General features: G+C 45.6%; 1 protein-coding gene and 1 long non-coding RNA gene across 8 annotated transcripts in view; one reads left to right on the top strand and one right to left on the bottom strand.

The window, feature by feature from the left end:
- Positions 1-15,266, bottom strand: part of pde9aa (phosphodiesterase 9aa) — a 31,144-nt gene that overhangs the window by 13,756 nt on the left and 2,122 nt on the right. For 4 of the 5 annotated variants that reach the window (XM_071485229.1, XM_071485212.1, XM_071485204.1 and 1 more), the window contains exons 2-7: positions 12,168-12,238; positions 10,739-10,816; positions 8,113-8,156; positions 5,616-5,670; positions 5,314-5,384; positions 73-157 (exon numbers count right to left, since the gene is read on the bottom strand). In XM_071485229.1, coding sequence (XP_071341330.1) covers positions 73-157; positions 5,314-5,384; positions 5,616-5,670; positions 8,113-8,156; positions 10,739-10,816; positions 12,168-12,238 — 404 coding nt within the window. Of the gene's footprint in view, positions 1-72; positions 158-5,313; positions 5,385-5,615; positions 5,671-8,112; positions 8,157-10,738; positions 10,817-12,167; positions 12,239-12,317; positions 12,361-15,266 lie in introns of those variants that run through there. The other variant, XM_071485234.1, reaches the window with a different exon arrangement.
- On the top strand, positions 388-8,420 carry LOC139625399 (uncharacterized). Of its 3 annotated transcripts, none has more exons than XR_011691883.1 (4): positions 388-454; positions 4,107-4,589; positions 5,572-5,685; positions 7,318-8,420. It is a non-coding gene; the product is annotated as an uncharacterized lncRNA (long non-coding RNA). The 3 variants fall into 3 exon arrangements; XR_011691882.1 differs by lacking the exon at positions 388-454 and having other exon boundaries at positions 3,679-4,314; positions 4,400-4,589; XR_011691881.1 differs by lacking the exon at positions 388-454 and having other exon boundaries at positions 3,679-4,589.

Consider the following 15,266-nt stretch of genomic DNA (forward strand, 5'->3'; position numbering starts at 1 on the left):
AGAGGAGCAGGGGCCCCTGACAGTGAGTGAGGGTCACTCAGGGAGGAGCCGGAGCTGCAGCATCGCTCTCACCTGTTGTTTCTCGATGCCATCTCCTCGCGGAGCTTCTTGATGTCATTGCGACATTTCTCAATCTCCACCACCTTCATGCCCTCCACTGCAGGCAAACACAGTCATCTATTAAACCTTATTAGAGCTGTTAGGTTAATATGTTTCAAACCATTAACCTGATTGTAAAGGCGTCCAGGTGCTCAGGGGTCACTGAGGCAAAGTAAAGGGGCCTTCAGTGATTTGATTTATGTAGCTGACTGTTGTGTGCTGAGGTGTGGCTCAGATCTCTGATGTGGTTACTGAGTTTAGATTTTTCTGCTCTTCCAGTGGTCATTCATTTTGTTGGTCATGATGCAGAACAGGAAACACACTCCTCCTCCCATTGCTGCACACCCTCCTCTGAGTAAGTCATTTTTTTAAATTTTGAAGAAAATAATAAAAACCTCCTGAACGCTGATGTTTGGTGAATCAAGGTTAGAGAGAAATCTGGTTATTTCAACTTGTTCTATCCAGTTATTTCTGGCTCTGGTGGGCAGCAGTCGACAACACTGACACATCATCACCAACTTTATATGACCAACAGCTGCTTATCTACACCTCCATCATCATGATGATCCTGCTGTTGTGGTATTAGAGTCCAGTGTTCTCTCTTAGCTCTGTGTTTGGTCTCCACCAGCTGCTGAGGGAAACATTTGGCTCTTCTAAAAGCTCCACTATCTATCGAGAACCAGCACCGTCCTCTCTCTGGTTTCTGGTCTCTGGCCTGTGGTCTCTTGTCTCTGGTCTCTGGTCTTTTGTCTCTGGTTTCTGGTCTGTGGTTTCTGGTCACTGGTCACTGGTCACTGGTCACTGGTCTCCGGTTTCCAGTCTCTGGGCTCTTTTGTCTGGTGTCTGGTTTCTGGTTTCTGGTTTCTGGTTTCTGGTTTCTGGTCTCTTGTCTCTTGTCTCTTGTCTCTTGTTTCTGGTTTCTGGTTTCTGGTTTCTGGTTTTTGGTATTTGGTTTTTGGTTTTTGGTCTCTGGTCTCTGGTCTCACTCTCTGCCTCCTGTCCTCCCGGCTGGTTCTCTCATTCATCATCCACCCCTCTCTCAAGCAGAAAGGGTTGCCCCCAACAACACTCCAGCTCCCATTAGAATAGGTGACCATGGCAACCAAAGCGTTGAGAGGATGGAGATCTGTGTGGGTGCCACACTGTTGCCGTAGCGACCAGGTATCCAGGCAATTGGCATGTTTATGTCAAGTGGCTGTGCGAGTGGGCAGTGAAAGAAGTCCTCGTCAGTCTGGTTCAGGATTAAATGACAGAGATCCTGAGGTGGTGTTTGTGACTCTGGGGGGTCTTCACAGTGGGGTCATGATGCATTCTGATTGGCTGAGCTGGAAACCAGAGAGGAAACCTGGACAACAAATCATATATACAGTCATGACCCTCTGTCTGATTTACACATGTATCTAAGCTTCGGACACATTATAAAAACAGTTTATCATCATCTGTGATGATGATGATGATGACGATGACGATGATGATGATGATAATGATGGTGATGGTGATGGTGATGATGATGATGATGATGATGATGATGATTGTAGCTGGAGATGTTGGTCAAACTTCATGGGTCAGTCAGTGTCACCATGTGACAACACACACACTTAGTGGGAGAATCAGGCCACATCTGTTCCAGACCATGACCAAGACCATGACCCAGACCATGATCCAGACCACGAGTCCACCTACAGCTGTTCACAGAGAGGAGAGGGGGCAGGGCTGATCCTGTTGCTATGGATGACATCACGTTTCATGAACCTGCTGTATCTGCCCTGATTGGCTGACAGGTGACATTAATCAACACCCAGGAGCTGACAAGTTAGATTGACTGTTTACCATCACTTTGCTGCCTACAGCAGAGTTGGTGAAATCGCCACGGTGACCAAAGGGAACTCAGGTCATGTTGTCATGGTGACTGAAAGGGTCGGTGCACAGTGCACTATATTATGAATATTATGAAACTGCAGCTACATCACGAGGAGAAGCACATATAGTCAGAGAGTCAGAGGCTGTGTGATACACAAATCTGTTCAACACAGCACACACAGACACACATGTGTGGGTGCACACACTGATGTTAGACAGGAAACACCTGTGGTGTCATGTGACATCACCAGGTGTGAGGCTTTACATGATCGGTCCTGGTCTGGAACAGTGAAGGATGATGTTCCTGTGATCATAAACATGTTGCTGTATTCAGACAGAGCTGGGTTTGTAGTGAAGCTAAACACATATCTGATTACAGTAATCACAAACACACACACACAGATAACAGCTGATCTGAAGACTCAGATCAGCAGAACGACTGTGTATCACAGACCCCTTCACTGTCATGACCATCTCTGACCAATACTCAGACCGTCAATGACATATATGATGACAGAGGACTGGACTGATATCAGCCACTGTGTAGGGGCACTTCTATTACAGTTACCATGGCAACATCAGAGTATTATGTCACATCCAGGTGTGACGGTGAAGTGCTTCCTCAGCAAACAAGGTGGATTTATAAGAGTCTCTGTCCTTAGATTGCAGAACCTTCAGGACCAGGTTCAGGGTGTTTCGGTCCGGTTCCTGTGTGGACCTGAACCAGGTTCGACCTGCTCTGATCATTTCTCCTGTTCACACTGAACATGTAGAGTTTGCCTGGAGTTAGCCTGAGTTTCAGCAGGTTGATTCACATAAACAGGATAATATTCACTGTGTTGAGCTGCAGTAGAGTGAGAGTTACAGAAATGTGACTCAGAACATATCACTGTTCACTCTGATGCTAAATCTTAAATATAATATAATATAATATATAATATACAATATTCAAAAAGACAGACATTTAATGCTTAGAGTTTGTTTTTAAAAACATCATGTTGTGTCATCATCATGTGTAACTGTCACAATAAGTGTCAATGTTTACAGCTTTTTATCTCATCTGACTGTATCTACAGTAAGTAGAGCTAAGTTCCATTGTGCTTTAATCTGCAGTGACAAACACACCTTAATCGTCTCTGAATCTGAATCTCTGGATTCTGTTTTCAGTATTGTGAACTTGTATTACATTAAAACTGGGTGTACAGGTATGTGCAGGTGCGTGTTCAGGTGTGTACAGGTGTGTGTTCATGTGTGTGCAAGTGTGTGTTCAGGTGTGCACAGGTGTGTGTTCAGGTGTGTACAGGTGTGTGTTCATGTGTGTGCAAATGTGTGTTCAGGTGTGCACAGGTGTGTGTTCAGGTGTGTACAGGTGTGTGTTCAGGTGTGTACAGGTGTGTGCACAGGTGTGTGTTCATGTGTGTGCAAGTGTGTGTTCAGGTGTGCACAGGTATGTGTTCAGATGTGTACAGGTGTGTGTGTACAGGTGTGCGTTCGGGTGTGTTCAGGTGTGTGTTCAGGTGTGTACAGGTGTGTGTGTACAGGTATGTATTCAGGTGTGTGTTCAGGTGTGTACAAGTGTGTGTTCAGGTGTGTTCGGGTGTGCGTTCAGGTATGTATTCAGGTGTGTGTTCAGGTGTGTACAGGTGTGTATAGGTGGAGAAGCTCCACACTGCAGCTGCGTTCACATGTCTGACCTTTATCTTCCATGACAGCCTGACGAGAAAGTATATAAGGATTGTGAAACAATCACTGATTAAATGTTCCTGTGGGTAATTACAGCTCTGTCAGGAACACTGAGAACACAAAGCTCTGATGGTCACAACACCTTTATTGATCAGGTTTTATAGCTGCTTTTTATCTCAGGAGAACTGACACATCTGCACCAGGTGCCATCAGGTAAAAGTTGTGACCTGCAGGTCTGCAGCCTCAGGACGACACACTTCCTCCTTACAGGTAATGAAAGGACAATCACCCGAAACTGATGACAGTCAGCTGAGGAGGGAAAGGTCATCAGAGTGAGACCTCAGAGTGCAAAGATGACAGCTTATTCTGAACAGCTGAAATGTTGTCAGTGTTCAGATGTGGGTCAGCAGACCACATCACCTGTGCCGTTTCAACTTATCTAATCACAGCCTCATAAACCACAGGAGCACAGGGTCAGACATGACGGTGGCTACACCAGTCCAGACTCCACTGTGAGAACCTCCATGATGAGACCTTCTCTGTGGTTTTAAAGTAAGGAGGCTGAAGTGACTCAGGCAGCATGGATCCTGCTGTCAGCTGGTCCAGATTCAAACATCCATCGTCTCCAGAGGATGAGTCCTGACAACACTGGTGATTCACCTGACCCAACAGGTCAGTTTCCTTTACACATGCACAGCTAATAACATCTGAGTGTGGAGGTGTGACATACATCAGTGATGTCATCATGATGTCACAGACAGACCAAACAGCCAGGGCACACCACCGGACTGTTCTTTTACTGGTTGTCCTGCTGGCTTTAAGTCACCGTGGATTGGTTCAGCCAACAGCTTCAGCCATCAACAGAGGAGAGTGAGACACTGAGCTGTAGACCTGAACAGGAACTGGACCAGTTCTACAACAATGACCCGTTCACAGTCTCTGATGAGGTACATTAAGACTCAGTAGTCTGCACCACTGTGCACGACTGTGTGTGCAGTGTGTGTGTATGTGTTTGACCTGTGTCAGTTATCTCTCACATCAGTTCAGGTATGTCTCCTCTCAAAAAAAACAATCAATACAGCATTAACAACAGATCATTACAGACTCCTCATCTCAGTATCATCTCAAACTTTCTGACGGAAAAAAATCATGTCCACATGAAGAGTTGATTTGTAAACCTGTCAAACAGTTCAGAGAAAAAACGATTGATCCAAAATGACGTTAACCTCCCCCATAATGTTTTTAAAACTACTACTAATACATCCATCCTTTTAATTTGAATTATTTCTTAAATCTACTGATAAATTATTTCTTGTCATTCTCTCATGTTTTTTAATGAGAAAGAAGTTCACAAGATGTTCAACACACTTCAGCATTGATTGCATTGATGTATCTGTTGTCATTGTTTATAAGTTATGTGTTATGTTATAAGTTGATGGGGCCCCAGGAGGAGGAGCCACAGCTACAGAACAGGGAGCTGGTTCATCTTCAACTGACAAAGGTTTACTGAGACGCCATATTTCATTGGGTTTTACCAGTGAGTGAAACAGTTTGTGCAGAGATGCTGAGGGAGGGGATAACTCTTTACCTGCTCTGGTGGATGTGTGTGTCATTTCTGATGTGTCACGTGACACGTGTCAATGTGATGGTGGGCGGAGGAAACTGACTTACACTCGACTCTCTTCTCCAACATGGCGAGACGGTTAGTGACCTCAGTCTTCAGCTCATTGATCTTGAAGGCCCTGAGGTCAGAGGTCAGAGGAGGAGATGAGGATTTGCATCTGACACTTTGTCACCAAGACAACAACACAAGGATGTTTACAGCTGCTGCTGTGTGTGAATTTAACACCAGGTGGAATCACTAATAAACAGTTAATAATGACTCATGTGATCTGACTGTGATGTACAACTTCATCATATCTGTCACAGATCTGAGAGAGAGAGAGAAACAAAGAGAGACGGAGGGGGCTCACCTGGAGAACTGCTCTGCTACCTGCGTCAGTACATTCTGAAAGAGTTCCTCTTTATCTGAGGAGAGAACAGGTGATTTACACACACACACACACACACACACACACACAGAGGTGTCTGTGGTAAACAGCCTGGATCCACTGAGGTAAAAAAGTTAATTGTAAATGCGACAGCAGCTCAGTGGTCCTGATAAACAAGCACACACACACACACACACACACACACACACACACACAGAGGTTATGTCAGCCAATCAGACATCCCCCTGGTCTCACCATCAGATGTCTGTGGTGAGTGTGAGCGGCTGACAACTCAATGTGTTAACGTGTCACACACAGGAAGAGGCTGGACACACACGGAGCTCTGCCATTGGCTGAAAGCTCCTGTGTTGTGGGCAAAGTTCAACTCAGCAGGCTCATAAAAAAGGTATCGTGGTTTGTACATTGTGTTGCTCACATTCCATCTTCCATGCAGCGGTCAGAGGTCCGAGGTCAGAATTCCTCTCTGTGATTAATTAATCAGGTTCAGACTGACACACTGAGCTGTGTCAGTCTCTGGGTCACTACATTGAGAGCAGCCATGAGGAAACACACAAGTGTCCAGATCGGGCTCAGACCAGTTGCCTGACTCCTCCTGCTGGTCCTGAACCAGTCAAGAGGTTTGAGTGACACCGGAGGTGAGGGTGTACATAATTCGTCACACACATTAACACAACACCAGCTGACTGCAGTGACTGCTCCGATAAAGGCCTCAGCTCCACATTATGAGCCTCTGAACGTTGTATAACAAGTTCATTGCTTCGTGTTAACATAGTTTTAATTTATTGTCCAACAGGAAAGGATCTGGTCGTCTTAATGAGGTCTGGGTGTCATGGATGTAACCTGACAGAACATCTGTCTAATTATTACAGATGTTCAACGTTCAGACTTCAGAGGCAGTTTAACGCAGTTTTAATCACAGTCAGAATAAGATGCAGCTGATGGTTTTCATTCTCATCCCATCACTCCGCTGTCACAACAAGTCTTTCTCCTGCACATGCTCACATGATCCCTACATGTCCTCACTGCAGGTCAGTGCTGCAGCATGGACAGTTCACCAGGCCGACCTGGTTCTGCAGCTGACAGAGGGCTGAGCTGCTGCAGGGAGAACAGAGCAGACTAGCTCCATCGATCTGAACCACAAGAACAGCTTCATGCATCTGACTGTGAGACTTCTTCTCACACAGGCTGGTTCCAGTGTTAGTGACCCTGACACTGAACTCGTGGTTGTGTCCTGAGGATGGATTGTAATGGTCACAGAGTTTATGCACATGTAAAGTCTGATATTTGATTCCAAAAAGAGAGACCTCCAAGTTGGAGGGGTCTGATGGAGACTGGAGGATGCACCAGTAAAATGCCCCATGTTACTGATGCAGTTAAAACCAGTCCAGCTCCCTATGGAGGTTTTGGTTAAACTCAGCTGATACGAGCTTCTATTTGGATTTATAGCAGCTTCAGAGCTCATGTGGTTTACTGCTCTCAGTTTACAGTGTAGTGATAATTTTAACCTACTACCAGTCAGAGGTAGAGGGATAGCTTCACTGCTCATAAAACAATTACAGTGTTCCTCAGCTGATAACTGGAAGGACACACTTAGACTTTGGACTGGTCACTGGTCTGAGTTATTAAACCTGTATTTGTTTCTGTTGTTGTCTGTCTCCTGCAGGCCAATAAGGATTCAACAACACATCTGTCTGCAGCTGCAGCTGCAGCTGAGCAGAGAGGGAGCGGAGCAGTAAACAGATAAACACTGAGACACTGAGAGTCACTGAACCTGTCTTTATTTGACAATCTTGTGTAAACCAAGCAATTGATCAGTTATTCAATAGCTTCTAATCAACACATTACAGCAAATTATAAAAGTAATTATTATAATTTACACTGTTTTCATGTGGACAATGAGGTCTGGGTGGTTACTTAGGAAAAAATATAACCACTGCACATGAAGAAGAAGAAGAAAAAGAAGGAGAAACATCCTCTAACAACTAGGACACATGATGCACAGACAGTAACATTCCAGGACAGGACGGTATGTTCTAACATCTATATCACAGCTTCTATACAGAACCTTCACAGAGCCGCACAGAGCTTCACCTGGACATGTGCACAAGAAGAGCAGGGAATCGAACCACCACATAACAGAAACATAATAGACTCATAATAGACTCATACTGTCAGTAGTTTGATATGTGTCAGTTTATCCTTCAGTCCTCTTAGACAGACATATTGACAGTGGTGCAGCAGAGGTTCAAATGCCCTGCTCAAGAGCACAAGGACAATTCCTCCATTTGGGAATTTAAGCCACAGACCTTATGGTAATAATGCTCACTCAAATTCTAACCAATCAGATGCCACCACATCATCAAGGTAAATGTTCCCCTTGACCTCGACTGAACAAACTCATACACCTTCACGCTGCTGTGTTAGTGAAAGGTCCTGTCTGAGTGTGTAGTGAACTCACCAGCAAGCTGTCCTCCAGTCATAGGCACCACTCGGTACGGTGACCTTCAACACAACAGGAGACACACACACACACACACACACACATATACACACAGACGCACACAAACACACACAGGTTAGTTCTGAGAGCAGAGGAGGTGTGACGCTAAAATAAATGCGTCCAATGAGCAGACACTGACAGCCTGAGTGCTCCTTCAACCTGTGCTCAGGCTCTCTGTGTTTACAGGGAAGATTAACAACACTGAGATAATGTTTTACTACACACACACACAACACACACACCTATTAAAGTGTCCTCTCTCATCAGTGTGAGCCTCTAATGTCTAATGTCTAAATGTCTCTAACAGAAATCTAGACTCAAACCAGCTGATACTAGATGGAAACCCGCTGTCTCTAGACTGAAACCAACTGACTCCAGACTGGAACCAGCTGATACTAGACTGGAACCAGCTGTCTCTAGACTGAAACCAACTGACTCCAGACTGGAACCAGCTGATACTAGACTGGAACCAGCTGTCTCTAGACTGAAACCAGGTGACTCTAGACTGAAACCAGCTGATACAAGACTGAAACCAGCTGACTCTAGACTGAAACCAACTGACTCCAGACTGGAACCAGCTGATACAAGACTGAAACCAGCTGACTCTAGACTGAAACCAGCTGATACTAGACTGAAACCAGCTGTCTCTAGACTGAAACCAGCTGACTCTAGACTGGAACCAGCTAATACTAGATGGAAACCAGCTGTCTGTAGACTGAAACCAGCTGAGTCTAGACTGGAACCAGCTGATACTAGACTGAAACCAGCTGATACTAGACTGAAACCAGCTGCTCTAGAATAAAACCAGCTGATACTACACTGGAACCAGCTGACTTGAGAGTTAAACCAGCTGACACTAGACTGAAACCAGCTGTCTCTAGACTGAAACCAGCTGACTCTAGACTGGAACCAGCTAATACTAGATGGAAACCAGCTGTCTCTAGACTGAAACCAGCTGACTCTAGACTGGAACCAGCTGACACTAGACTGGAACCAGTGGACACTTGACTGAAACCAGCTGATACTACACTGGAACCAGCTGACTCGAGACTTAAACCAGCTGAGACTAGACTGAAACCAGCTGATACTAGACCGGAACCAGCTGACTCTACACTGAAACCAGCTGACACTTGACTGAAACCATCATGGAGCATGGAGTCCTGTTGCCATGGATGCCACAGAGGGAGCTGCTGCATCACTGACCTCCACACAAGACTATGGCTGAACTAATGGAACATGCAGCTCTATGTGGTGTAAACAGGTCTTTGCAGACCAACATTAAACCTTCTCCCACAGGTGGAGCAGGTGGAGGGAGCATCAGAATCTGGATCTGGAGAGCTTCACATGATGCTTTATCAATGTCTCATAAGGATCATGTCAGGGTGTCTGTCCACCTGCTGAAGCTCAGGAGAAGCTGCTGATGACCCTGAACATCAGAGTAAACCCACCTTCTGGAGTGGTCCAGTCAGAGCCCAGACCTGGATCCAGTAGAGCTGCTGTGGACTGAGACCAGACCTCCTGAGACTCTGTCTTAGCTGAAGCAGCTCTATAAGAAGAACAGTCTAGACCTCCTCCTGAATTTGGAGTCTTGGTCTGATCAACAGCGACTGAAGAGCTGCTTTCAGATTCAACAGGTGTTAAGGTTCATTGACTGTTTCCTCTGAGGAGGGTTGATGACTGAGTTCAGTAAAGACACAGAGATTATAACTGTCTGTGTGATAGAAAACCAGAAAACCAGGTTATTCACCACCGTCTCACCACCGTCGTGTCTTCTAGAGGAGAACCATGGAGGCTCCTCAGCCTCTGCTTACAGAAACAAACTGTTCTTACATCAACAACACACCTCTGCACCACATTTCTCTGTCAGACAGGTTGATGAATGTTTCACTTACTGTACATTATATAACGTATTGCTTGGTCAATGATGTAAATGATAATGATGTAAATATATATGTATTCATCCCATGTATTTGTCTACATCTCCTCTAAAGGCTCAGATGTCCAAACCAGCTGTGCAGAGCTACAATACAATACAACACTGAAAAAACAAACACTGATTTACCTCAGCAGGTGAATCAGTAGCTAAGCCCTGAGCAGCGTGTGGTAAATGTTTAGCATGCCTTGTGGTAAAAGACCCTTTACCTGGGACCAGCAGGACTTCTACATTCACATACAATCAAAGTTTCTACTTCTGCTTCTCTGCTCCTCTGTTCTCTGTCAGAGGCCTCAGACAGTCAGCACAGGTGACACAGGTGACAGCTTACAACACTAAACACAGTCACCCACAGATCATCAGTGCTCTAGCAGGAAGTCAGAGATGAGCTCAGTGCCAGGAGGATTGGAGGAATTAACAGCCCACATGTCTGAGAACATCCTGGAAACAAGTGAACGTGTCTTCACCAGTGGTCAGTGTTGATTCTGATGAGACTGTTTGACCTGTGCATTTACAGGCTCCAGGTAAACTCAGGTACAGCTGGAGTAGGAGACACTGGTCAATAAGAGACCGAGTCCAGCAGTCAGCTGGTGGACTGAACACATGCTCTTTCAGTCAGTTCATCAGTACAGACGTCTTGTTTTCCAGTACCTCTCTGTGTTGTGTGGCATGGTGGGGTCGATGGACACCATGGCTCCAGAGGAATCCAGCAGGGACAGATTAGTGTTCCTGTGTGAAGACAAAAACACATTTTACTGTTAAGGCGTCATCAACATGACTCTATAACATTCCCATCAGAACCCATCCAGAAGAATCAAAGACCTCTGTCCTGCATGAACATCTCTCACTAAATCCACAGACAAGGACATGTTGTTGGTTCTGCTCATGAGGATCCTACAGTTTAGGAGAACCAGAAGGTTCCAGTCCCCCATCAGAGCAGAACATCATCCCCACCCAGTCAAACCACAAGATTAATTCCTCTTCTTGGTATCTTGAGGTATAATGTCTCCTTCAATAACATAATCACAGTTACCCAATGATGCTGTTTGTGAGGGAGTTTCTCATGAATGTGAAGGTCATGACAGAACAGAGACTTGGTAGAAGAAGTGGTGAGGCCAGGAGGCTCAACAATAGAAACCAATCAGCATAGAGGTCGGACTGTAGAAGGTCTGAAGGAGTTCTACTGCAGGTCATACTCTGACCCCACTCAGATAAACTCAACTGTCTCTTTAACAGCACACAAATCAACCATCAACCTCCAGGTCTGAAACATGAAGGATCAACAGTGAAGAGCTAAAAGCTGCAGTTCCTCTAATGGCCACTAGAGTCTGGCTCCAGCAGTGAGTCAGTCCCCAGAGACTCCCATGTTCAAATGTCCAACTTTACAGCAGAAATAAACATGTTTCCTCCTTCATGACAACTGAACTTTCTAGAAGTCACCTGTTTACATTTACATTAAAGTTATGGAGAATTGAGGGTGTGGCCACTTTGAGTGGCAGGTGGGTGTGTCACAGGTGTGTAGCTGTCTGCTGGGTGTCAGCTGGTCAGTGAACGTGACCTCTGTGTGTTTGTGGTGTTGGTTCTTCAGATGATCTTACTTGTTGTTAGCTGACTTGACAGAACGTGAGGACATCTGAGCTCCTGTTTCTACAGGTAGGGTGACCATGACTTAATGAGAACGGGCTCTGTCATACAGACTATCACAGAATTAGCCTGCAGACTGATTTACTGACCATCCGGCAGTTAGCTTAGCCACAAGCCTCTCCAGGAAGCCCCCCCCCCCCCCCCCCCTCGGAGTTCAGGTACACAGCTTCTATCTCAGCCTGATCCTGCACCAGCCTGCCCACTAAGCACAGACCAAACTGAAACCAACCCTCCACCAGACTCCCAGTCAGATGTCGACAACCTGACCCCCAGCTGTCACTAGTGCTGTAACTGTGATGTCAAACTGTAATCCCTTACTGTAAAAAGTAATCAGATTACTGTTACACTTCACTGAGTAATGTGTTATGTCTATGTACAGATTATACACCAGGAGAGAGAGAGAGAGAGAGAGTGTGTGTGTGTGTGTGTGTGTTACCTTGGCACACCCAGGGCTGTACAGAACAGCTCCTTGATGTCACACGGGCTGCAGAATCTGCTGAAGACCACCTGAACGACAACAGACACACAATCACACACAGACCAAATAACCACATGGTGTTAAAAACATCACACAATTCATCCTCACTGCAGATCATATGAGAGGAAGTTGGTTTGTTCTGTTTTCTTTTACTTTGTGGCAGTATTGGAGAGAAGGACACACACCTGACTCCAAACAAAAACTGCAGGTGCACAGGTGTGCAGTATTACTAAGATGGAGGGATGCTGTCCTGCCCACCCACCCACACTCAGCGGGGGGTAAGTCACGCAATCTGTTATTATTATCAGGAGTGTCTGTTCATTTGTCAGCAGGAAGTCCTGAACTGATCTGAACCAGACTTGGAGGAGGGGTGGGGGAGGGGCCATAGAAGAGCTGGTGAAAGGGGCAGAGCCAGGAGTTTGTCATCACTGTGTTTAGTGTGTAGGGTTGTTTGATGAACTCTACTGAGTGTCTCTCTAATTCTTACTGTTCCTGCACATCTGTATGAGGAACCTGCTCTGTCCTCTGTCCTCCTGGACCCACATTATAGTATTCCTGTAGTTAGCCCCTCCCCCATGATAGCTGGTTTGTGGGCGTTGCACTAGAAATCATTAAATCATGTTTCAACAACAAGATGTAACTTCTCAATATCTGGAATCTAAATATTTCATTTAAAAAAGTCAAATCCATTAGAGTCATGTGTCTCAGGTCTAAGTCCAGTCCAGTCTTTTATTGGTGTCGGTCCAGCAGGTCTCAAGTCTTCAAACTTGTGACTTAAAGGTGCAGTGTCTTAGATTTGTCCAGACTTTCAGTTTAAAATGTTCAAAACTACTAAATGAACTAACTCTATCAACAGTGTGTGACGGAGCCACAGTGATGATGTCATGACTGAGACCTCCATCTACTGTACTGCAGAGAGCATGCTAAACAGCTAGCTCTGGCCCATCCTCTTGTCATACCACTTTGTGACACTAGATGCTGTGAGTTTATGTTAGTGTTTGGAGACTAGGCAGGACTGAAAGTTCACCAAGCCTGTACACATTTATAAGGTGTCTACTGTACACTCCATGTCATCGCTGCAGTTAGTAAATAATACATTTGTTGTAGAAGGTATGAACAGGGAATAGCTTCGGCAGGTGAGGAGGTGAAATGCTGCCACCTATTGATGTGGAGACAGTAGCAGAACAAGAGGAACAGTTTCATCCCTGCAGCAGTTTAGTTTTCTGATGTGCAGCACAGCTGCAGTCGTTAGTCCTCATCATCTTACAGATGTGAAGTAATGGAGGACATAACAGGAATATTCTCAGTGACCACAGGTGTTATTTAATATCAGCCATTTTTCCTCCTGGTCCAGAAGTTGACATGACTGAGCTGCAGTTGGAGACTCTGAGCGAGCAGGATGTCCCGCCCAGACAGAGGACGAGTGGCGGGAAATATTCAGAGTTTTTCAAACCGCTTCATAAACAATGTCAAGAGCTGAACCTGAGGAACGAACAAGGGATGACCCACATAGATAAAGAGATGTGTGCATGTGACGACATCGAAGAGCACCAGCAGCAAGAGATGACATGAGGGGGCCGGCAGAGCAAGGGAGAGGGCGGGTTTAACGAGGACTGTCAGAGGGCTGAAGGTGGAGGGAGGGGGGGTCGAAGAGCCCTTCAGTGATCTGGGTCTGGCAGCATGTCACAGGTGAAAGAGACAGAGGAGGTCAGGCCTTCAGAAACATCACAGCTACACACACACACACACACACACACACACACACACACACACACACACCTGAGTAACAAACATACGTCCGCATGGTCTGAAGTGTGTAGGTCGGGGGGGCTGGACCAGGTTCAGTTCAGTTCACTAAGCTGCTCCGTCACTAACACCAATAAATGTTATTTAATCAATCATTAAAACATTTATCAGTTAATTTTCTGTTGGTCAGCTAATCAATTAATTGACTAATTAGTGTAGCTCTACATTTTATTGAGCTTCTCCAGATGTGGGACAAACCCCTGGACTGTGGGGGCAGCTGTGATGAACAGCTGATCCTGTCCACTGTATCAACCAGCCACCTTCTTCTGTCTCACTAACTGTGTCCTGCTGCTGCAGGGTGATAATGATGATGATGATGATGATCCCAAACCTTCACCCTGACACTATCACGCAAATACAAAGGACACAATACTCAAGCGTGGTCACACAAAGCAAGAGTGTGATTATTAATGAGGAGAACAATGACTGCGGGGAACAAAAGCTTCCTAAAAACACAGCTCTGTAACACAACTGATGAATACATAACACAACTGACCCTGGACAGACACACATTAGGTTAATATGTCTATGCATACAAGGACCTCTGAATAAAACTTGTTCAAACCTGATCCTGATCTGTGGTCAGTCTGTCAGCTGGGACAGGAGCTGGTCTCAGTGAAACCTGATTATATGAGCTGCTGCTCCTCAGAGACACAGCTCTGTCTGCACCACGTGTCCACACTGAGGACACACAACTACACACACCTGTGTGTCAGACGTGTGTTGATGTGTGTCAAGTGTATGTAGCAGTGTGTCACTGATCACAGAACCTGTGACCCTGACAAATAAGATGGAGGGATGAGATGACGAAGGGATAAATGTCAGTTACAGTTTGTTTTCTTTCTGTTTTCTCTGAACCTGAACATGATTAAAAATCTGTCGTCATAGCTCTGACTGAGACAGGAACATCAGGGAGAGATGATCAAGGGCCACAGGTGGGACTCAGACCCAGGCCACTGCGGTCAGGGGACCGGTGTCTCAGAATTCAAATCAGGTTCACAGTGAAAAAGAAATCAGTGTGACTCTGACTTAGTCCTGACTCCAGGTCAGTTCAGTCCTGATGTCAGGTCTTCAGAGCTCACTGGTGTCAGTGGTCTAACTGGTGTCACTGGACTCTGACCAACAGACAGTGACATGGAGGTGTGCAGACGATCTGAGCTGTAAACACAGGTTGGTCATCAGTGACCTGCAGACTGCACAGTTTGATCCTCACATATTTTGTTGGATTAATAATTTGCATGGTATCGACTC

Source organism: Trachinotus anak, unplaced genomic scaffold (assembly GCF_046630095.1).
Source record: "Trachinotus anak isolate AG129_WGS33_773 ecotype Australia unplaced genomic scaffold, CSIRO_AGI_Tana_v1 ptg000001l, whole genome shotgun sequence".
In the NCBI taxonomy this organism is placed as follows: domain Eukaryota; kingdom Metazoa; phylum Chordata; class Actinopteri; order Carangiformes; family Carangidae; genus Trachinotus; species Trachinotus anak.